This window comes from Manis pentadactyla, chromosome 13 (genome assembly GCF_030020395.1).
Source record: "Manis pentadactyla isolate mManPen7 chromosome 13, mManPen7.hap1, whole genome shotgun sequence".
In the NCBI taxonomy this organism is placed as follows: domain Eukaryota; kingdom Metazoa; phylum Chordata; class Mammalia; order Pholidota; family Manidae; genus Manis; species Manis pentadactyla.
The window spans coordinates 101,066,219-101,091,640 of NC_080031.1; the positions used below are offsets into that span (position 1 = coordinate 101,066,219).

Genomic DNA, 25,422 nt, shown 5'->3' on the forward strand with positions numbered 1-25,422 from the left:
TTTGACGTATCTTCTTGTAGAGTAATTTAAGCATGTATAGGTTTTAAACAACTAATTAAATTGTACACACACATTAACATAATAGGAATACAGTTACATAACCAAAGCAAATCCATAATTACCAGCCATCTCCAGTGAGGCCAAGAAAACCAGTTAGGCACCCTATTCACGCCGCCATCTTTAATTGGGATATTTTTTATTACTGATTCTTACTAGTTACAGGTCTATTCAGATTTTCTGTTTCTTTGTGATTTAGTCTTAGTAGGTTTTGTATTTCTAGGAATTTTTCCATTTCATCTAGGTTATCCAATTTTTTGAGTTACAGTTCATAATGACTCATAATTTTTTTCATTTCTGTACAAATGGTAGTAATGTCCTAACTTTCATTTCGGATTTTAATAATTTGAATCTTCTCTTTTTTTCTTTGTACGTCTGGGTAAAAGTTTGTCAATTTTGTTGATCTTTTTAAAGAACCAATTTTGGGTTCATCGATTTCTCTCTACTATTTCTATTTTCTATTTAATTTATCTCTGATCTAATCTTTATATTACCTTCTTTCTGCTAGTTGGGTTAGTCTTTTTTCAGCCCCTTTAATTGGTTTCTAATACAGTTTCTTAACCTGATTCTAAATTAAACATAATTAATGCTTGAATATGCTTTTGGAAAAGGGCAGTAACATGTAACCCTGAAGTAATATATTTGGCTTTAGAGCTGTTACTGATAAAACTCTTAATTTGGAGGGCGTATTTTCTAATTTTCTAATTTGGTTCCATTGTGATCAGAGAATATACCTTGTATGATTTCGGTTCTTTAAAATTTTGAGGTGTGTTTTATAGTCAGGGTATGGGCAGACATTCAATGGGCATTTGAAAAAAATAGGTGGTGGGTGGAGTGTTCCATAATTGTTAATTAGGTCTTGTTGACTGATGGTAGAGTTCTCCTACATCCTTTCTGATATTCTGTCTAGTTGTTCTATCAATTGTAGAGAGAGGGGTTTTGAAATCTCCAACTGTACTTAGACAGAGTTGGCTATTTTAGTTGCTTCATATTTTTTCATAGACTATTTACATTTAAATTTAATTATATCAGTATGCTTTTATATTTTGACTCTTTTGAAATTCTTTTTTTATTCATTTTTTTCCTTCTATTTTTTTTTTTAACTTATCAGTAATAGTTATTTTGAAGTTCTTTCCTTCTGTCTCCTATATTTGATTCAGTTCTGGGAATACTTTTATATCTGGGCCATTTTATATCTTGTCAATCAGTTGCTTTTTCCTGACTCTTAATATGTCAAGTAATTTTTTTATTATAAACCATGTGCTACATATGATCCTTTTTCAAGGGAATGGATTATCCTGTCCTCCTTTTAAGACTGTTAAATTTTGTTCTGGCAGGGACTTAAATTACCAGTGGATCACTGTGATCCTACTGAGTCTTAATTTCAGCTTTACTCTTACTCCTAGGTCCTTACTCTTTGGTATGGCCTAACTAGTGTAAGGACTCTAGGTCCTTACTTCTTGGGTATAGCCTTCTACCATTTCAACTCAAAGTTTGGATATTCACCTCTATGTCTGTGTCTGAACTCCCAGAGTCTCCAGTCTTTCAGTAGCCATTCTTTACTGGGCATCCTGGAGTCTCATCCTTAGTGTGTTCAATTCGGGAGTTGTCCAAGATTCCTTATCTCAGGATAATTTTATGTAGGTATTTGGGACTTCCCTGTGTTTTCTTTTTCTCAGGTATTCTGCCCACACTCTCCATGTCCTAACTATTTTGGCTACCTTGTATTGTGGTTTTTTTTGTTTCCTTTATCCAAAGAGATGTTCACTCTTTGTTTAGGATCTGTTTGCTTCAACTGTGGTTTGGAAGATTCCCAAAGAGAGAAAACTGGTGTACATAGAATTCATCTCATGGGCTTCCTTCTTTCAGTGCTCTTAAGCCTAACTCTAGCTTGGTTGCTGTCCAGTGCCTCCTGTTGCTTTGCCTACTTACCCCAGTTTTTACAGTTCATGACAGAATAATGGTATTAGACCTTTAATTTTTTTTTCTTATTCTTTTTTCCTTTGGCAAAATTAATATTGTTCATTACATCAAAAAGTGCTTAGTATAATTCCTCTCTTAATATTTGTATTCAAGGTATGTTAGCAGAATCTTAAAAAAATTCAAATGAATTCAAGCAAAGTAATTTACTGGGAGCCTGGAGGAACTAAAGCACAATAGTAGTGCCCTCATCTGTGAACACTTAAAATTTTTATTTTCTTTTCAGTTTAAAGTGTAGTTTAAACAGCAAATAATTCAACACAGTAATTTGGTTGTGGTATATTTTATTTTACATATATTTGAAGGATTAGTATTTAGTGAAGTTAAAATTTTATTTCAGTTTAATTAAAACTAAAATTTTAATGCAAAATCATTTGTATTTGGCATTGTGTCAAAAATTATTAAGGGTAGGCTTATCTTTTAATTACGTACAATGGAACTCTTTATGGGTACTGAAATCTAACATTTAATTAAGGTTTCTTTAATAAAAGAATTGTCCAACCTTATAAACTTTACTTTGTACTCAGTTTTAATTTAAATTAGCAATGTTTAACTCACAACAAGAGTCAAGACCTACATAAAATTTCAAAGTAAAGAATTTGAAACTAGAGATGATATTATTTATGGTGATAGAGGGATAGATTGGTTATCCTCCATGAGAATGATTTATTGTTAGTTGCTATCTGTCTAGGCAGATGGGTGCAGGGTAAAATTATTTACAGATGAATAAGATACTTATTTTTACATCTTTGTAAAATTCCTTGCCTCATTACATGTGATGTATGGAAAGCTAGTGATGAGGAAAAATATAGGGCAGTCTCAATCCACTGGGGTTTACCTTGGTGGCATAATCCCAAGTGGTAATGACTTTACATAATTTGTTGTATTATTTTTGCCAAGTCTTTCTTTCTTAAGTAGATCTAACACAGTTTTTATACTTAAACATGACACCGAAGTTTGAAAATATTGCTGTTTGACCTGGCAGTAATATAAACATTAATTATTTTGAGGTACTGTTGATCATGGATTTAACAGGGTTTTGAATTTCAAAGAATGTAGGAATTTAAAATTATTTGGAAATGTAACTGTATGTCACAAGTCTGATTCTTTTGGAAAAATTTGGACTTGCTCAAAAGTAAGGTAAAATAATTTTAATGGACTTCTGATAAGACTGGTCTCAAATTACACATACGGACATGACAATATTTATACATCTAAGCCACATCTCCTTTTCTTTCTTCCTGTCTTTCCTCCATCTCTTGCTTCTCTTCTCCCATTTAAAAAATTCAAAACAAATAAAAAATTTCTTTCTTCCTTTACTTCTGAAAATCTCCAGGATGGACATGTGGAGGTAGCGCGTTTGCTTTTGGATAGCGGTGCTCAAGTGAACATGCCTGCAGATTCCTTTGAGTCTCCATTAACACTGGCTGCCTGTGGAGGACATGTTGAATTGGCAGCTCTACTCATTGAAAGGGGGGCAAACCTTGAAGAAGTTAATGATGAAGGATATACTCCCTTGATGGAAGCTGCTCGGGAAGGACATGAGGAGATGGTGGCACTGCTCTTAGCACAAGGTAAAGCACTTTGAATTCTTTAAAAATCAATTTCTTTTGGATGTTTTTTGTCAGTATCAGTGAAGTTTACTTACAATTAAGATGTTTTTTTGCACTGATGATAAAACAAATTAGCAGCACCCTGGAAGGAACCCTAGAAGCAGAAGAAGATAAGAGATGATTATTATACAATATCTTTATCATGAGTCTTTTGCAACTAGTTTTAACTATTTTTATGCTTTCCTCAGGAGCAAATATAAATGCCCAGACAGAAGAAACCCAAGAAACGGCCCTGACCTTGGCTTGCTGTGGAGGATTTTCTGAAGTTGCAGACTTCCTGATTAAGGCAGGGGCTGATATAGAACTTGGCTGCTCCACACCTCTGATGGAGGCTTCTCAGGAGGGACACCTGGAGTTGGTTAAATATTTGCTGGCTTCCGGTATGTGGCTTTAAAAACAGCCTTTAGAAAAAGGCTTTTTTGTCATTATCATAATTATAACACTTAATCTTCACTTTCATTTCTACAAAAGTTGAAAGACAGCTCCACAATTTAGCTGCTCTTCTTAGGCTCCTAGATCCCTAAAAATGTCATTTTTCAAAAGGTTTCTTATTGTTATTAATGTTTGCCTGGTGACCATAAGGCTTCTCATTAATCATCTCTCTCCATAGTGTGGTCTGTGGCTTCTGGAAGGTAAAAGTCAATTGTTCCAAGTCCCTGTTAATAAGAGGAGGAGGAGGAGCTAATTTGAAGTATGTAGTTTCCAGGACTATCCCATGGGTTTGAAAATTGCTTTTTATATTATCACTACCTAAAATTTTTTTTTCTAGATTAGAATGTAATTTATTTACATGAAATTCTTAGGGTGTAACACTAAAGAAAAATCTATAGGTCTTTTAATACATTGCCTATACAATTAAAAACAATTTAAAAAACCTTCTTGTTATAGCATATTTTCCAAACATAGAAAATATCATAATGAACACTAAGAACCCGTCCGGCTTTAACAATCTTAAATTCACGGCCAATCTCATTTCAGCAATGCTCCCTCTAAATCACCCATTTACTTTTATAAAATTGTTTTTATCTAAAATAATTGAACATTAAACACATTTTTTTTTAGATATAATGATATAACGTTGTATGTTTAAGTGTACAACATAATGATTTGCTATTTGTATATATTGTGAAATGATTACCATAATAAGTCTAGTTAACATCAGTCACCATACAGTTATAAAAACATTTTTTAGTTTTAAATTTAATTTTTAAATTTGAAAATAAATTATTTTAAAAATAAATTTGTACTTATAATCAATAAATATTTCAATATATATATCTTTAAAAGACAAATATTTTTAAAAGATAGCCACAATATACTATTTTCCTACCTAAAAGTTTTTAAATAATAATTCCTTAGTATCATTAAATATCCAAGCATTTCTCATATTTTGCTGATAGTCTTACCAATGTGTATTACATATGTTTAATGACTGTTCTGAATCAGGATTCAAATTAGGTTCATACAGTAACTATTGATCAGTATGTCTTTTTAAGTCCATCTGTGGCTCCTTTCCATCTTCTTTTCCTTTTCCTTGTAAGTTTTGGTTGAAGAAAAGGGCTGTTTATCCTTTAGGTCTTTCACAGTATGGATTTTGTTAATTGCATCTCCATGGTTCCATTTATCTTGTTTTCTGTGCCTTGGATTTCCATAAAGTAGTAGATCTAGAGATTTGATTCGATTCAGGGATGATGTTTAGGGATTTTTTTGTTTGTTTTTACTAGACTGCTTCCTAAGTATTGGGTACATTTTTCAGGCAGTAATAAATGTTTGATTGTCTCCCATTTTGTGATATTAGTATTGATTATCCATGATCATTGATGATTATTGCTTAGATCCATTAATTCATTAGGTCTTGCAAAGTGGTGATATTCTAAATTCTATTATTCCTTATTTGTTTATTAGCTGGAATATGTCTATAAAGAGAAACTTCCCCTCAATTCTTTGTTTAACCCTTAGGTATAAATCATGTGATGACCATAGTGTAAATGTTTGACTTTTTCTCCTCCTTATTTACCATTCCCAAAATAATGAGAGAGTTCCCTAGCATCCTTCAGTGGTGACCAATGAAGTGGCTTTTTGTTTTATATTTAAACACCATTTTGAACTTTTGGACTTAAACATATATGATGGCTTTTACTCCATCATAGTCCTCATTCTTTTTGATATAAAAATAGTCAAAAGATGGACAGTTTGACTATCTTTGGTCAATAAGGTTAGGTCCTAAATCCTTTTGATGTGACTTGACTATAGTCTCGAATAGTTTTCCTTGCTTTCTGATATGGCAAGGTGATGTTTCAGGCTCATCTGATAAAGATCTGCCCCAGTATGGAACCAATAATTCCTTTAAGAAGCTCTAATTCTGTTTAATAGGAAATGGTACAGAGGCCACAGTCTAAGCTAGAGATGCTATTTCTGCTTGGTTTATCTGTGGTCTCTTTTAGTTGGTATGGGTTAGGAAATACTTACTTGTCTTATAGGTAGAGTACATCGTGTGTTCATGTCAGTACTTCCAATTCAGAGCCACGTGGTTTTTACTTAACCTCAGCAGTCTTACATGTTTTCTTCAACCATACCAAAAATTTCACTTTTCACCAAAAGATTACTTATTTTTACCACAGTATCTATAGGACTGTCTCAGAATACATACCAGCACTACACCAATATGATTCCTGAAAACTGTTTGATATTTTTTGTTTTTGCAGTTCTTTTGTTTCTTAGGGTATCTCTAACTGGGGATATATAATCAAATAGTGTGTTTAAAAATTATTTGGTATAGTTCCTTTCTGTGTCGCTAAAAGCATTTCTACAAAGCATATTTAAAGGAAAATTGGGATACTTAAAATATATTTTAGTATTTTCATATTTTGAGCTTATCAGTTTGACCAAATTTCAAATTTTAACTATTTAATATAACTTTACAATTCACAAAATAAATGGAAGATTTTTTTTTGTTTGCTAGGTGCTAATGTTCATGCTACAACAGCAACAGGAGACACAGCCTTAACCTATGCTTGTGAAAATGGACATACAGATGTTGCAGATGTCTTACTTCAAGCAGGGGCTGATTTAGTAAGATCTGTTTAATTTCAAATATTTTTGTGTGAATGTTAATAATCATTTATTTTTAGCACTTACAAAATACTAGTAAAGAAGATTATAATAGTTTACATGCTTTGTATAAAATAACTTTTTTTAAAAAGTTTGGCTAGTTCTAGTTGTTGCATTTATTAAATATATTTGAAAATACTTAGTTTTCATTTATCTTCCTAGGTAAAAGTACTTGTTCATTATCTTCCTATCACTCCAACCTCATTTGACATTCTTGAACTTTTTAAACTGTCCTTTATTAGACACATCATAAATTCAATGATAGGTTCATAGAATAGAATAACCTGTCAAATCACTTTGAGTGATTTCTTTTATTTCTGTAATTAATTAGACATTTAAAAACAAAGCTACTGTCTTCTTTATAACAACATTATTATAGCATTCTATTCTTTTTCTGTTCTTTTAATATTTTCTATTTTGGCTTTTCAGTATTTCAAATTAGGTTCATGTGTAATACTTCTTATAACTATGGGAAATTGTGAATAATATCCCACTTAAAGGTTCATGCTTCCTGCTAAATGTGTACCTTGCCTAAGTTTTATTTTGTGAGGATACTTTAACTCCTTTCTAAATAGAGTTTCTCCCTAAGTCTCCCCTTACATGTTTCTTAAAAATCTACGTGAGACAAACTTACACAGCTGTAAATGTTGTAGAGAATCAACTTCATTAATTTCAGTTATTTAGAAAAAAGTGTGCAAGTATTGCCTTTAAACCATTTCCAATAACAGATATTCCTAAATAGATACCTGAGAACATTGTTGGAAAATAATTGTTGACTAAAAAGATAGGATGATTATGCTAATACCATTTTTACTAATACTAGATATTGTAATAATAAACACTAGCATTCATTCTCATTAATCAGGAACTGCCCCATCAGAATTGCTAAGATGTGTACTTCTTTGTTTGAAATTATGTTGAGAAATATGTTAAGTAGATCTCAATCTGCATTCTTCCTATATCATTGTCCTTTTTTAGAAATGTTTTGAATCATCATGAAATTAAGAATTGAGGTATTTCTTTGCTTGAATAAATAGGGTAGAGCATAAAGTTTAGAACTCTAAGCAAAGTTTAAAACGCTGATCCTCTGAATTCTTATCTGAATTCTTTCTTCCATTTTTCTACAGAAAAATCACTTTCTTAACCTGCTTCAAAGTGTTTCTGAAAAATTGCTAAATAGGAAAAAGAAACTGTTAAATGTGCTCTAATGTATAGTAAAACCTTACTGATTTTGACCAAGTTAAAAATCAATTATGAAATATTTTTAAATGATTTATAGTCTTCTGGACTCAGGTAAATAGAGTGTTTTTTATTAGAATTCCTTGGAAAAATTGCATTAAATGAACAGAAAGAAATTTTTTAATTTACCATACTTTTTTACATTCAAAATATGATTTAAAAAGTAGCTCAGATAAATATATATCTTAATTAAGTACAAAGGTAATACTATTATTCTACCATAATTGTTTATTTTTCTATTTTGCAGTTATATTTACATCTAATTAAAATACTAGTGTAATAGTTTTTATTTTTTCCACTGTATGTCCTATCATAATCTTCTCCATATTGCTACTTATTCTCTCTATATGTAACTCTTACATAGTATTCCATCAAGTTGATGCACCATAATCATTCACTTATTACTGAACTTTTGACTTGCTCTTCATTTTTCACTGTTACAAATATTGTAGATTTAATAACCTCATGTGAATAACTTTTTCTTTTTTCATTTGGAATTATTTCATATATTGAGTTTAACTTAAATACTGCCTATTCCATGCTGTTGCTGTCTGTAGAGAGATTTCAACTTCAGTTTTAGTTCTGTTCCTGATTATAAAGTAATACTTGTTCTTATAGAAAATGTAGAAAGTGTAGTAAGTTTGGTATTTAAAACCTATAAATAAACTGTGATTCCAGCCTTTACTATAAACCAGAGGGGAAATCTAGTCAAAAACAAGAAGTGAGTAAAGCAGGCAGATAAGTCCCTGAGTCCTGAGAAAAGTGTCTGATAATTCTCATTAGCTGGACCTAACAAGGCAGTAGCACCTTTATTGTCCTCCATTCTTTGCTGCCACCTCCTAGTTTCTAGTGATTTCCTGCAGTGATTTGCAGATGGAAGACTCTCCACTTCCACTGTATGGAGTGGAGATGTTATTTCATTCCTGGCATCCCATAGGTGTGTTCTTGGTATCTGTTGGTATCAAATAAGGTTTTCTGCTTCTTTAAATTAAGTAGAACTTTTTTGTGTGCTCTGGATGAGAATTTCATTTTGGGGGAACTATTTTATCTTCAGTTTTAAATAAGGATATACAGGTCAACCTTTGGAACATAACCTGGACCAACTCCTAAGCTTTGTTAGACTTTAGAGCTTAACTTTTACCACAATTCAGGGTTTTGATATTATAGTTTTTAAAAAGGAGCTTAAAAGCTGTTGTTTACCATTCTTCAAAATATTCTGCATCAAAATCAGGATATTAACAATGTTTAAAATTTCTTAGTGCAACAATTAGGTTGTCTTGTATTGTTTCCTGGGTTGAAACTGAGAAATTTTAGGGCTTTTCATTCTAAATATGTAGTAGGCCTAATTTAGAACATAATTTTAAAGGAAATATAGAAATTTTCTTATCTATTGCTTTCTGAAAATTCACAACCAGAACTGAAGGCACACTTGAGCATTTTCAGGTAGAATCTCAAATTATATGCATGTTCTAATTTGAAACTTAGTTTTTGGAACATCATTTTTTCTAGTTTTAAGGATATTTTAAAGTAAAAATACTTACAGATATTTCTTTTTTTTGTATTAAGTATCATTGATATACAATCTTAGGAAGGTTTCACAAGAGCAACATTGTGGATACTACATTCACCCATATTATCAAGTCCCCCCCACAGCCCACTGCAGTCACTGTCCATCGGCATAGTAAGAGCTACAGAGTCACTACTTGTCTTCTCTGTGCTACACTGTCTTCCCCATGATGCACCCTACATCATGTGTATTAATCATAATACCCCTCAATCCCCTTCTCCCTCCCTACTTTCCCCCACCCCTCCCCTTTGGTAACCTGTAGTCCCTTCTTGGAGTTAGTGAGTCTGCTGCTGTTTTGTTCCTTCAGTTTTGCTTCATTGTTGCACTCCACAAATGAGGGAAATCATTTGGTACTTGTTTTTCATCACCTGGCTTATTTCACTAAGCATAATACCCTCTAGCTCTATCCATGTTGTTGGAAATGGTTGGATTTGTTTTCTTCTTATGGCTGAATAATATTCTCTTGTGTATATATACCACATCTTCGTTATCCATTCATCTACTGATGGACTCTTAGGTTGCTTCCATATCTTGGCTATTACTGTAAAAAGTGCTGTGATAAACATAGGGGTACATAAGTCTTTTTGAATTGGGGATCTTGTTTTCTTTGGGTAAATTCCTAGGAGTGGAATTCCTGGGTCAAATGGTATTTCTATTTTTAGTTTTTTGAGGAACCTGCATATTACTTTCCATAATGGTTGAACTAATTTACATTCCCACCAATAGTAGAAGGATTCCCCTTTCTCCACATCCTCGCCAGCATTTGTTGTTCCTTGTTTTTTGGATGTTGGCCATCCTAACTGTTGTAAGCCGGTATCTCATTGTGGTTTTAATTTGCATTTCCCTGATGATTATGTGGAACTTCTCTTCATGTACCTGTTGGCCATCTGAATTTCTTCTCTGGACAAGTGTTTGATCAGGTCCTCCACCCATTTTTTTAATCAGGTTATTTGCTTTTTAGTTGTTGAGTCATGTGAGTTCTTTATATATTTGGATATTAACCTCATCAGATGTGTTGTTTATGAATATCTTCTCCCAAACTGTAAGATGCCTTTTTGTTCTACTGATGGTGTCCTTTGCTTGTACAGAAGATTTTTGGTTTGTAGTCCCACTTCTTCATTTTTGCTTTTGTTTCCCTTGCACAAGGGGATGTGTTCAGGAAAAAGTTGCTCATGTTTACATTCAAGAGATTTTGCCTGTGTTTTCTTCTAAGAGTTTTATGGTTCCATGACTTACATTCAGGTCTTTGATTAATTTTGAGTTTACTTTTGTGTATGGAGTTAGACAATAATCCAGTTTCATTCTCTTACATGTAGCTGTCCAGTGTTGCTAACACCAGTTATTGAAGAGTCTGTCATTTCCCCCACTGTTTATCTGTGGCTCCTTTATTGTATATTAATTGGTCATATATATATGTGGATTTATATCTGGGCTCTATTCTATTCCATTCGTCCATGGGTCTGTTCTTGTGCCAGTATCAAATTGTCTTTTGATTACTGTGGCTTTGTAGAACAGGTGGAAGTTGGGGAGTGTAATCCGCCTAGCTTTATTCTTCCTTCTCAGGATTGCTTTGGCTATTTGGGGTCTTTTGTGGTTCCATATGAATCTTAGGACTATTTGTTTTAGTTCACTGAAGAATGCTGTTGGTATTTTGATAGGGATTGCATTGACCCTGTAGATTGCTTTAGGCAGGATGGCTATTTTGATAATATTAATTCTCCCTATCCGTGAGCATTGGATGTTATTTCCATCCATTGGTGTCTCCTTTAATTTCTCTCATGAGGGTCTTGTAGTTTTCAGGGTATAGGTCTTTCACTTCCTTGGTTAGGTTTATTCCTAGGTATTTTATTCTTTTTAATGAAGTTGTAAATGGAATTGTTTTCCTGATTTCTCTTTCTGCTAGTTTGTTAATATATAGGAATGCCACAGATTTCTGTGTGTTAATTTTGAATCCTGCAACTTTGCTGAATTCAGTTATTAATTCTAGTAGTTTTAGGGTGGATTCTTTAGGGTTTTTTATGTACAATATCATGCCATCTGCGGTGACAATTTAACTTCTTCCTTACCAATCTGGATGCGTTTTATTTCTTTGTGTTGTCTGTTTGCCGTGGCTAGGACCTACAGTACTGTAGGTCCTGTTGAATAAAAGTGGGGAGAGTGGGCAACCTTGTCTTGTTCCTGATCTTAGAGGGAAAACTTTCAGCTTTTCGCTGTTAAGTATGATGTTAGCTGTGGGCTTCTCGTATGTGGCCTTTATTATGTTAGGGTACTTGCCCTCTATACCCATTTTTTTGAGAGTTTTTATCATGAATGGATGTTGAATTTCGTCAAAGGCTTTTTTGGCATCTATGGAGATGATGATGTAGTTTTTGTCCTTTTTTGTTGATATGGTGGATGTTGTTGATGGATTTTCAAATATTGTAACTTATAGATATTTCTGATAAAAAGCACACTAGATATCCATTGTAATTAGAGGTTATGGATTGATGTGTAGCTTGTCTAACTGCATAAATTTAAATAGTCCGTTATTTTAAACTTTTGGACTAGTTTAGTATTCTTAAACAGGTCACTCAAAGTGTTCTTTTTGAAAATCAAAAATGAAATGAAATAAAAAGTCCATTAATTCCAGAATATTTTGAAAGTTCTCTCTGTTTAATATGCAGAATCATTTTAATTACTCTGTAAGCATTGAACTTACTCTGTAAGCAGAGAGCCTTGAACAAATCACCTAATCCTTATCGTTCTGCTGTTTTCATTTCTTGTTAACCATTGTAATGGGAATCATTATATTTTAAGATAAAACTTATTCCTTTATGTGTTTTCTTTTTCTGCATAATGTCTTTGTTTATTGGACCCAGGTTTGTTTTTATTATTTGGTGTGAACATAGTTATAATATGATGTAAACCTATTAAAAGAGAGTTTGTATTAAAATACATTTGTACTACTTATATCTAAAAGAAATTGAAAAAAACAAACTACTTTTGGAAACTACTTAATCTTGTTTCTGTGAAAATGAATTTTTAATAACCAGTGTCCTTACATATTTGGTACTGAACTGTTTGAAATAACACAAATGCCATTTACAGACTGGGGTTGAGAGGGGAGAGGATTAAAGATGGCGGCGTGAGAGGAGAGACAGAGGCTTCCTCCTAAAACTGGATACAATTAGAAATTTTAATTGGCACAACTAATCCTGAGAGAGCAACTGGAAAGAGGACGCGTCAGACTGCACACACCTGGAGAAAAGAGCAGACCTCAGCGAATGGGGTGACGTACCAGAGCTGTGGCTCCTCGGGACCCGAGCCCCTCCCCCACCCCAGCTCACCGTGGAGGAAGACAAACGGAGCAGGGAGGGAGTGGAAGGCTTGGGACTGCTGAATACATAGCTCCGGAGATCTGCACCGGGAGCACAAACCTACATTTCATGGTGCTTTCATCATACTCTTCTGATTATGGGGTTGGAAAGCTGGGACAGGCGGAGTTCCTGCGGAGACTGGGATTCCGGCCGCTTGTGGAAAGCAGGGATCCATATCCAGCTGCTCTGGGACAACGGTTATATCTGTGTGCTTCGCCCACTGGCTCAGGCAGTGGAGACAGGCACAGGAGCCGGGAAGTAGGGAACAGCTCTTTCCTACCCCCAGTACTGCTCCCCTGTGACCCCCAACATTGCTTCAGGGGCTGAGCAGCTCCAGAATAGAGCTTCTGGACACTAGAGGGCGCCATATACAAACATGAAACGCCAAAGGAACCTGGTCCAGAGTAAAATTATTAATACAATTCCCAAGAAAGATTTAAATGATATGGACCTCGTGACTCTTCCTGAAAGGGAGTTCAAAATAAAAATCATCAACACGCTAATGGAGGTATGGAAAGATATTCAAGAATTCAGGAATGAACTCTGGTCAGAGATCCAATCGTTGAAGAGCACAATAGAGGGTATTAAAAGCAGGTTGGATACAGTGGAGGAAATGATAAATGAAATAGAAACTAGGGAAGAGGAATACAAAGAAGCTGAGGCACAGAGAGAAAAAAGAATCTCTAAGAATGAAAGAATATTGAGAGAACTGTGTGACCAATCCAAACAGAACAATATTCGCATTACAGGGATACCAGAAGAAGAAGAGAGAGAAAAAGGGATAGAAAATGTCTTTGGGGAGGTAATTGCTGAAAACTTCCCCAATCTGGGGAAGGAGATAGTCTCTCAGGCCATGGAGATCCACAGATCTCCCAACACAAGGGACCCAAGGAAGACAACACCAAGACACATAGTAATTAAAATGGCAAAGATCAAGGATAAGGACAGACTATTAAAAGCAGCCAGAGAGAGAAATAAGACCACATACAAAGGGAAGTCCATCAGGCTAACATCAGACTTCTCATGAGAAACCTTACAGGCCAGAAGGGAGTGGCATGATGTATTTAATGTAATGAAGCAGAATGGCCTGGAACCAAGAATACTTTATCCGGTAAGAATATCATTTAAATTTGAAGGAGGGATTAAACAATTTCCAGATAAGCAAAAGCTGAGAGAATTTACCTCACACAAACCATCTCTACAGTCTATTTTGGAGGGACTGCTATAGATGGAAGTGTTCCTAAGGTTTAATAGCTATCACCAGAGGTAATAAAACCACAGTGAAGAAAGTAGAACAGCTCATTACTAAGCAAATGCAAAATTAAATTAACTATCCCCAAAATCAATCAAGGGATAGACAAACAGTACGGAATATGATACCTAATATATATAGAATGGAGGAGGAAGAAAAAGGAGGAGAAATAGAAAAGAACCTTTAGATTGTGTTTGTAACAGCATACTAAGTGAGTTAACTTAGACTCTTAGATAGTAAGGAAATTAACCTTGAACTTTTCGTAACCATGAATCTAAAGCCTGCAATGGCAATAAGTACATACTTATCGATAATCACCCAAAATGTAAATGGACTGAATGCACCAATCAAAAGACAAAGAGTCACTGAATGGATAAAAAAACAAGACCCATCTATATGCTGCTTACAAGAGACTCACCTCAAACCCAAAGACATGCACAGACTAAAAGTCAAGGGATGGAAAAAGATATTTCATGCAAACAACAGGGAGAAAAAAAGCAGGTGTTGCAGTACTAGTATCAGACAAAATAGACTTCAAAACAAAGAAAGTAACAAGATAAAGAAGGGCATTACATGATGATAAAGGGGTCAGTTCAACAAGAGGATATAACCATTATAAATATATATGCACCCAACATAGGAGCACCAGCATATGTGAAACAAATACTAACAGAACTAAAGGAGGAAATAGAATGCAATGCATTCATTCTAGGAGACTTCAACACACCATTCACTCCAAAGGACTGATCCACCAGACAGAAAATAAGTAAGGACACAGAGGCACTGAACAACACACTAGAACAGATGGACCGAATAGACATCTATAGAACTCTACATCCAAAAGCAACAGGATACACATTCTTCTCAAGTGTACATGGAACTTTCTCCGGAATAGACCACATACTAGGCCACAAAAAGAGCCTCAGTAAATTCAAAAAGATTGAAATTCTACCAACCAACTTTTCAAACCACAAAGGTATAAAACTAGAACTAAATTGTACAGAGAAAGCAAAAAGGCCAACAAACACATGGAGGCTTAACCACATGCTCCTAAATAATCAGTGGATCAACGACCAAATTAAAATAGAGATCAAGCAATATATGGAAACAAAACAACAACAACACAAAGCCCCAACTTCTGTGGGACACAGCGAAAGCAGTCTTAAGTGGAAAGTATATAGCAGCAATCCAGGCATATTTAAAGAAGGAAGAACAAACCCAAATGAATAGTCTAATGTCACAATTATCGCAATTGGAAAAAAGAAGAACAAATGAGGCCTAAAGTCAGCAGAAGGAGGGACATAATAAAGATCAGAGAAGAAATAAATAAAATTGAGAAGAATAAAACAATAGAAAATATCAGTGAAACCAAGAGCTGGTTCTTTGAGAAAATAAACAAACTAGATAAGCCTCTAGCCAGACTTATTAAGAGAAAAAGAGAATCAACACACATCAACAGAATCAGAAATGAGAAAGGAAACATCACAACGGACCCCACAGAAATACAAAGAATTATTAGAGACTACTATGCAAACCTATGTGCTAACAAGCTGGAAAACCTAGAAGAAATGGACAACTTCCTAGAAAAATACAACCTTCCATGACTGACCAAGGAAGAAACACAAAATCTAAACAAACCAATTACCAGCAAAGAAATTGAAGCGGTAATGAAAAAACTACCCAAGAACAAAACTCCCGGGCCAGATGGATTTACCTCAGAATTTTATCAGACATACAGAGAAGATATAATACCCATTCTCCTTAAAGTTTTCCAAAAAATAGCAGAGGAGGGAATACTCCCAAACTCATTCTATGAAGCCAACATCACCCTAATACCAAAACCAGGCAAAGACCCCACCAAAAAAGAAAATTACAGACCAATATCCCTGATGAACGTAGATGCAAAAATACTCAACAAAATACTGGCAAATTGAATTCAGAAATACATCAAGAGGATCATACACCATGACCAAGTGGGATTCATCCCAGGGATGCAAGGATGGTACAACATTCGAAAATCCATCAACATCATCACCACATACACAAAAAGAAGGACAAAAACCACATGATCAACTCCATAGATGCTGAAAAGGCAATTGACAAAATTCAACATCCATTCATGATAAAAACTCTCAACAAAATGGGTATAGAGGGCAAGTACCTCAACGTTATAAAGGCTATGTATGATAAATCCACAGCCAACATCATACTGAACAGTGAGAAGCTGAAAGGGTTTCCTCTGAGATCGGGAACAAGACGGATGCCCACTCTCCCTGCTGTTATTTAACGTAGTACTGGAGGTCCTAGCCACAGCAATTACACAAAACAAAGAAATACAAGGAATCCAAATTGGTAAAGAAGAAGTTAAGCTGTCACTATTTGCAGATGACATGTTATTGTACATAAAATACCCTAAGGACTCCACTCTAAAACTAATAGAACTGATATCGGAATACAGCAAAGTTGCAGGATACAAATTAACATACAGAAATCGGTGGCTTTCCTATACACTAACAATGAACTAATAGAAAGAGAAATCAGGAAATTAATTCTATTCACAATTGCATCAAAAAGAATAAAATACTTAGGAATAAACTTAACCAAGGAAGTGAAAGACCTATACCCTGAAAACTATAAGAGAAATTAAAGAGGACACTAAGAAATGGAAACTCATCCCATGCTCTTGGCTAGGAAGAATTAATATCGTCAAAATGGCCATCCTGCCCAAAGCAATATACAGATTTGGTGCAATCCCTATCAAATTGCTAACAGCATTCTTCAATGAACTGGAACAAATAGTTCAAAAATTCATATGGAACCACCAAAGACCCCGAATAGCCAAAGCAATCCTGACAAGGAAGAATAAAGTGGGGGGGATCTCACTCCCCAACTTCAAGCTCTACTACAAAGCCACAGTAATCAAGACAGTTTGGTACTGGCACAAGAACAGAGGCACAGACCAGTGTAGAGACTCCAAGCATTAACCCAAACATATATGGTCAGTTAATACTCGATAAGGGAGCCATGGATATATACAATGGGGAAATGACAGTCTCTTCAACAGATGGTGCTGGCAAAACTGGACAGCTACATGTAAGAGAATGAAACTGGATCACTGTCTAACCCCATACACAAAAGTAAATTCAAAATGGATCAAAGATCTGAATGTAAGTCATGAAACCATAAAATTATTAGGAAAAAACATAGGCAAAAATCTCTTGGACATAAACATGAGCGACTTCTTCATGAACATATCTCCCTGCGTAAGGGAAACAAAAGCAAAGATGAACAAGCGGGACTGTATCAACCTGAAAAGCTTCTGTACAGCAAAGGACACCATCAATAGAACAAAAAGGTACCCTACAGTATGGGAGAATATTTTTGTAAATGACAGATCCGATAAAGGCCTGACATCCAAAATATATAAAGAGCTTACACTCCTCAACAAACAAAAAGCAAATAATCCAATTAAAAAATGGGCAGAGGAGCTGAACAGACAGTTCTCCAAAGAAGAAATTCAGATGGCCAACAGACACATGAAAAGATGCTCCACATCGCTAGTTATCAGAGAAATGCAAATAAAACCACAATGAGATATCACCTCACACCAGTAAGGATGGCCACCATCCAAAAGACAAACAACAACAAATGTTGGCGAGGTTGCGGAGAAAGGGGAACCCTCCTACACTGTTGGTGGGAATGTAAATTAGTTCAACCATTGTGGAAAGCAGTATGGAGGTTCCTCAAAAAGCTCAAAATAGAAATACCATTTGACCCAGGAATTCCACTTCTAGGAATTTACCCTAAGAATGCAGCAGCCCAGTTTGAAAAAGATACATGCACCCTTATGTTTATCACAGCACTATTTACAATAGCCGAGAAATGGAAGCAACCTAAGTGTCCATCAGTAGATGAATGGGTAAAGTAGATGTGGTGCATATACACAATGGAATATTATTCAGTCATAAGAAGAAAACAAATCCTACCATTTGCAACAACATGGATGGAGCTAGAGGGTATTATGCTCCGTGAAATAAGCCAGGCAGAGAAAGACAAGTACCTAATTATTTCACTCATATGTGGAGTATAAGAACAAAGAAAAATTGAAGGAACAAATTGGCAGCAGAATCACAGAACCCAAGAATGGACTAACAGTTACCAAAGGGAAAGGGACTGAGGAGGATGGGTGGGAAGGGAGGGATAAGGGCAGGGAAAAAGAAAGGGGGCCTTAAGATTAGCATGTATTATGTGGAGGGGAGCATAGGGAGGGATGTGCAACACAGAAAAGACAAGTAGTGATTCTACAGCATCTTACTACACTGATGGACGGTGACTGTAATGGGGTTTGTGGGGGGGACTTGGTGAAGGGGGGAGTCTAGTAAACATAATGTTCTTCATGTAATTGTAGATTAATGATAACAAAATGAATAAAAAATAAACTGAGGTTGACCCAACTCCCAGAGTCTTAAAGCCACCGCTGTCATGTCCTGTATTGCTCCAGTCTATTCTCCCCAATTACTGATCTTTAGTTCATCCAGAAGGCAGAGTCTGAATATTTCATAGTTGTTCTCATCTCTGTAGCCTACTTCAGTCAAAGCACTTGTGGTTTGATTTCTTTTACCGGAGTACTTAGCCTCCCTTCACTATTACTTCTAAAGTGCAAAAATTTGCATAGTTAACTATTCAAAAGCATGATTTGGGTTGTGAAATTCTGCTTCTTTCTTTTTTTTTTTCTCTTGCTTGCTTTTAATTTTGACCTACTTTATGATCTGGTTTTTAAATTTTTTTTTAGCTCCATGCCCAACCATTTTATTGTTATAGATACGATCTCGTTGTATGAAAGATAACTGCATTGGTCAGAGTTTCCAGAGGTCCAAATGATAGTATGGACAGTATGTTTAGGTGGCAACATTGTGTTGGCTAACATGTCCGAAGTATTTTGATTTGGTGGGTGTTTGAGTTTTTCTAACCACTTGTAAGGATTATAGAATCTTTCTCATTATGGCATGTAAATTTCATCATTAAAAGTTTGATATATTTATTAAGATAGAAGAAATATTTGTCACCTGTAGAATTTCTTTCTCATATATTTGCCAGCAAAGCTAAAGTTGGAATGTGAAATAGGTAAATATAAATCAGGTAAATAAATAGTTCCTCCTTTTCTCCCTCTCCTTGGTCTTTCATTTAGAAGAGGTATACCATAGTATAACTGATCAGTATGTTCTGAAGCCAAGGAGTATTTCCTGTAATAAACAGCTCGATATTAGAGAAGGTACATATTTTCTAGTTATGTTCACATAAAAAGATTTTTGTGACCCAATTTAGCATTTTATAGGCATGCATTGCTATTCCAAACTAGATATACTAAAAGGAAGAAATGCCCTGTGGAAGTCATCCCATAATCCTATATCTGAATGGAGGTCTAATAAATGTCAAACGCTATGCATAATTGTTTAGAAAGAATTGATGCCATTGAACATTAGACATTAAATTTTCATCATAGTCATTGAATCACTGATCTGTAAGCAAACACTTCCCTTGATATTCTCATCTGTAAAATGAAACCTAGTACTTTTTTCTGGACCATTTTACCAAAGTCATTGCATTACTTCAGCTACACTGAGTGTCCTTGGTCAAATCACTGATATTCTCTAGGCTTCTTTTGTTTTCTTTTCTCCTCTTCCTTTTCCTTTTTTTTGAGGGAGTTGAATCAAATGATCCTTAATGACCTAGCTTAAGAAATCTGATATTATGATTTCTAAGAACAAGTTAACCAACTACCTGTTTGGAGGTATTAAATGGATGAGATGATCTTGAGTACTTTATTAGCCCAAGAGTGTTTAAAGTGTAATGAGATCCTCAAAATGAATTTTTAAGATAAAATCAACATTACTAATTATGATGATAAATGATATATAAATTATTCTCTCTCTTAAAATATTTGTATATATTAGATGTATCTTAAATTACCCCAAACATTATTTTGGAAGTTATTTATAACTAATAATTAGCAGACTTATTATAAAATATTTTAGAGATTATTTTAATAGATAAAGATTATTAATGTCTAAAATATATAATTAATTTGGTAAGGCTACCCCAATAAAGAATAATCTGTCAAAAATAATAAGAATAATCTGGCATTATAATGCTACATCATTATCTCTTCCACTCTATATCTTTTTAATATCGATATTTTATCTAATTTATGGTTGACCATTGAAGAACATAGGTTTGAACTGTGTAGGTCCACTGTACATGGATTTTTTTTATATAGTATATGTTTATTGTTTTATGTTTATACAACATAATATGTAAAGTAGAATGTACTATAAATCTAAGGTAGACCACAAAATACACAAAACATACATTTTATGTATATTTATATAAAGTAGGAGATAAATGTGTGTGTGTGTGTGTGTGTGTGTATATGTGTATATGTGAAAAATAGGAGAAAACCTTTTTCATTTGACTTTTTCCCAGTTATTTATTGACAGTTTTTAGCATGAATGGATGTTGAATTTTGTCAAATGCTTTTTCAGCATCTATGGAGATGATCATGTGGTTTTTGTCCTTCTTTTTGTTTATGTGGTGGATGATGTTGATGGATTTTCGAATGCTGTTACCATCCTTGCGTCCCTGGAATAAATCCTACTTGATCATGATGGATGATCTTTTTGATGTATTTTTGAATTCGGTTTGCTAACATTTTGTTGAGTATTTTTACATTTATGTTCATCAGGGATATTGGTCTGTAATTTTCTTTTTTTGTGGTGTCTTTGATTTTGGTATTAGAGTGATGCTGGCCTCATAGAATGAGTTTGGAAGTATTCCCTCTTCTACTCTTTGGAAAACTTTAAGGAGGATGGGTATTAGGTCTTCACTAAATGTTTGATAAAATTCAGCGGTGAAGCCATCTGGTCCAGGAGTTTTGTTCTTAGGTAGTTTTTTGATTACCAGTTTGATTCCGTTGCTGGTAATTGGTCTGTTCAGATTTTTTGTTTCTTCCTTGGTCAGCCTTGGAAGGTTGTATTTTTTCTAGAAACTTGTCCATTTCTTTTAGGTTATCCAGTTTGTTAGCATATAATTATTCATAGTATTCTCTCATAATTCTTTGTATTTCTGTGGTGTCCGTAGTGATTTTTCCTTTCTCTTTTCGGATTCTGTTTATGTGTGTAGACTCTCTTTTTTTCTTGATAAGTCTGGCTAGGGGTTTATCTATTTTATTTATTTTCTTGAAGAACCAGCTCCTGCTTTCACTGATTTTTTCTATTGTTTCATTCTTCTCGATTTTATTTATTTCTGCTCTAATCTTTATTATGTCCCTCCTTCTACTGACTTTGGGCCTCATTTGTTCTTCTTTTTCTTGTTTCATTAATTGTGAGTTTAGCCTGCTTATATGCGATTGTTCTTCTTTCCTAAGGTAGGCCTGTATTGCAATATACTTTCCTCTTAGCACAGCCTTGGCTGCATCCCACAGATTTTTGTGGTGTTGAATTATTGTCATTTGTCTCCATATATTGCTTCATCTCTGTTTTTATTTGGTCATTGATCCATTGGTTATTTAGGAGCATGTTGTGAAACCTCCATGTGTTTTGGGATTTTTCATTTTCTTTGCATAATTTATTTCTAGTTTTATATCTTGTGGTCTGAGAAACTAGTTGGTACAATTTCAGTCTTTTTGAATTTACTGAGGCTCTTTTTGTGGCCTAGTGTATGATCTATTCTTGAAAATGTTCCATGTGCACTTGAGAAGAATTTGTATTCTGCTGCTTTTGGGTGTAGATATGTTAGGTCCATCTGTTTAATGTGTTGTTCAGTGCCTCTGTGTCCTTACTTATTTTCTGTCTGGTTGATCTGTCCTTTGGAGTGAGTGGAGTGTTGAAGTCTCCTAGAATGAATGCATTGCATTCTATTTCCCCTTTTAATTCAGTTAGTATTTGTTTCACATATGTACATGCTCCTGTGTTGGGAGCATAGATATTTATAATGGTTGTATCTTCTTGTTGGATTGACCCCTTTATCATTATGTAATGTCCTTCTTTGTCTCTTGTGGCTTTCTTTGTTTTGAAGTCTATTTTGTCTGATACAAGAACTGCAACTCCTGCTTTTTTCTATTAGTTGCATGAAATACCTTTTTCCATCCCTTGACTTTTAGTCTTTGTATGTCTTTGGGTTTAAAGTGAGTCTCTTGTAGGCAGCATATAGATGGGTCTTGTTTTTTTTATCCATTCAGTGACTCTGTGTCTTTTGATTGGTGCATTCAGTCCATTTACATTAGGGTGATTATAGGTATGTGCTTATTGCCATCGCAGACTTTAGATTGGTGGTTACCAAAGGTTCAAGGTTAACTGCCTTACTATCTAAAAGTCTAACTTAACTTACTTAATATGCTATTACAAACACAATCTAAAGATTCTTTTCTTTTTCTCCTCCTTTTTCTTCCTCCTCCATTCTATATATATTAGGTATCATATTCCGTACTGTTTGTCTATCCCTTGATTGATTTTGGGGATAGTTAATTTAATTTTGCATTTGCTTAGTAATGAGCTGTTCTACTTTCTTCACTGTGGTTTTATTACCTCTGGTGATAGCTATTAAACCTTAGGAACACTTCCATCTATAGCAGTCCCTCCAAAATAGACTGTAGAGATGGTTCGTGTGAGGTAAATTCTCTCAGCTTTTGCTTATCTGGAAATTGTTTAATCCCTCCTTCAAATTTAAATGATAATCTTTCCGGATAAAGTAATCTTGGTTCAGGCCGTTCTGCTTCATTGCATTAAATATATCATGCCACTCCCTTCTGGCCTGTAAGGTTTCTCATGAGAAGTCTGATGTTAGCCTGATGGACTTCCCTTTGTATGTGGTCTTATTTCTCTCTCTGGCTGCTTTTAATAGTCTGTCCTTATCCTTGATCTTTGCCATTTTAATTACTATGTGTCTTGGTGTTGTCTTCCTTGGGTCCCTTGTGTTGGGAGATCTGTGGATCTCCATGGCCTGAGAGACTATCTCCTTCCCCAGATTGGGGAAGTTTTCAGCAATTACCTCCCCAAAGACATTTTCTATCCCTTTTTCTCTCTTCTTCTTCTTCTGGTATCCCTGTAATGCGAATATTGTTCTGTTTGGATTGGTCACACAGTTCTCTCAATATTCTTTCATTCTTAGAGATTCTTTTTTCTCTCTGTGCCTCAGCTTCTTTGTATTCCTCTTCCCTAGTTTCTATTTCATTTATCATTTCCTCCACTGTATCCAACCTGCTTTTAATACCCTCTATTGTGCTCTTCAACGATTGGATCTCTGACCAGAGTTCATTCCTGAATTCTTGAATATCTTTCCATACCTCCATTAGCGTGTTGATGATTTTTATTTTGAACTCCCTTTCAGGAAGAGTCATGAGGTTCATGTCATTTAAATCTTTCTTGGTAGTTGTATTAATAATTTTACTCTGGACCAGGTTCCTTTGGCATTTCATATTTGTATATGGAGCCCTCTAGTGTCCAGAAGCTCTACTCTCTGGAGCTGCTCAGCCCCTGAAGCAATGTTGGGGTCACAGGGGAGTGGTATTGGTATGGGGGGGGATGAAAGAGCTGTTTCCTGCTTATCGGCCACTATGCCTGTCTCCACAGGTATAAGCTTTTGTCCCAGAGCAGCCAGATATGGATCCCTGCTTTCCACAAGCGGCTGGAATCTCAGTCTCTCCAGGAATTCTTCCTGTCTTAGCTTTCCAACCCTGTAATCAGAAGCAGCTAAATAACCATGAGTATCATGAAACCACCATGAAATGTAGGTTTGTGCTCCCAGAACAGATCTCCGAAGTTAGGTATTCAGCAGTTCCAGGTTTCCACTCCCTTCCTGCTCCGTTTCTCTTCCTCCTGCCAGTGAGCTGGAGTTGGGGAAGGGCTCAGGTCCCGCCAGGCCACAGCTTTGGTACGTTACCCTGTTCCATGAGGTCTGCTCCATTCTCCAGGTGTATGCAGTCTGGCGTAGTCCTCTTTCCCGTTGCTCTTTCAGGGTTAGTTGTATTAATTATATTTTTGTATTATATGTGTTTTTAGGAGGAAGCCTCTGTCTCACCTCTCACGCCACCATCTTTAATGTATACATGGATTTTTAAGAGTAAATACATTGGAATATGTGGAGGATTTGTGACTATTTAAAGAAACTCTTTTCTCTAGCTTGCTTTATTTTATGAATACAGTATATAATACATGTAACATAGGAAATTTAAATCAGTTTCTAGTAAGTCTTCCACTTAATGGTAGGCTATTAGTAGTTTGAGGAATCAAAATTATACGTGGATGTTTGGTTGCTCAAAACAGGGTTGGTGCCCCCATCCCATGTTTAAGGGTCAACTGTACTGTCGAAGAAGTAGGATGACTTTCCTTAGACCTGAATTTTTATTTCAAGTAAAGTATTTCCTCAAGAATATAGTCTCAACGATCAACCTGCAAAAATCAATATAATTTCAGCAATACTGTGGTAGCCAATTAAAACATAACTTTGAAAATTAAAAAAAAAGTATGTAGTCTCTCCAGTTATCTTTGGAACTACTCAGTTGTAAATTTCTTTTCCTTTAGTTAGAGTCTATTTCAAGTAGCAGAATAAACTTGTTACATCCTCTTCTTCTTGTCTTATATGCCTTCAAACTTTTCAAAATTTCCTTTGTTTAGGATGATTTTTCAGCTTTGGCTTTCATAGTATAGATAGGCAATGTTCATTGAAAAGCCAGAAATTTATAATTCCACATTACTTTAAGGTGTTTGCCCCCTTGAAGATAGGGATGGAAGCGGGAGAGGATACCAAAGATGTGAGGTGGAACATGGTTTCTTTATGCTCGTAATAATCTGCTTTAGATGAAGTGGATCACAGAAAATAAATAGAACCAACCAAAAGAAGTGTAGTAGGCCCAAAGTGTTGTTAATTATGGGGTCATTGCCATATTGACTAATAGTTGATCTTACGCCCATAAGTTATTTTCCTCATTATTATGGTTAAATTTTTATTTAACAGAAGTTTACAATTACCTGGAAAAGTATTTTTTCTTATTTTTAAATACATAATACTTTTCATGATTTATAATTCCCAAAGTGTAAAAGTGTCACATGGACACCCAGTTTCCCTCTCCATTGGCAATCTTCATTTTTTGTATCCTTCCAAAGGTATTTTATGTACGTGCAATGAAAAGTCACATATATTGAAAGAAATATTTGTATCAATGTTTAGTTCTTAGTGTAATTCCTTATTGAA

The 25,422-nt window shown here is 34.9% G+C and overlaps 1 protein-coding gene across 4 annotated transcripts in view; it reads left to right on the top strand.

Annotated features, from left to right (window-relative positions):
- ANKHD1 (ankyrin repeat and KH domain containing 1) overlaps positions 1–25,422 on the top strand; it is a 120,797-nt gene that overhangs the window by 44,323 nt on the left and 51,052 nt on the right. For 3 of the 4 annotated variants that reach the window (XM_036896389.2, XM_036896407.2, XM_036896397.2), the window contains exons 8-10: positions 3,374–3,611; positions 3,839–4,030; positions 6,613–6,722. In XM_036896389.2, the coding sequence (XP_036752284.2) occupies positions 3,374–3,611; positions 3,839–4,030; positions 6,613–6,722 (540 nt within the window). The remainder of the gene's footprint in view (positions 1–3,373; positions 3,612–3,838; positions 4,031–6,612; positions 6,723–25,422) is intronic. The other variant, XM_036896411.2, reaches the window with a different exon arrangement.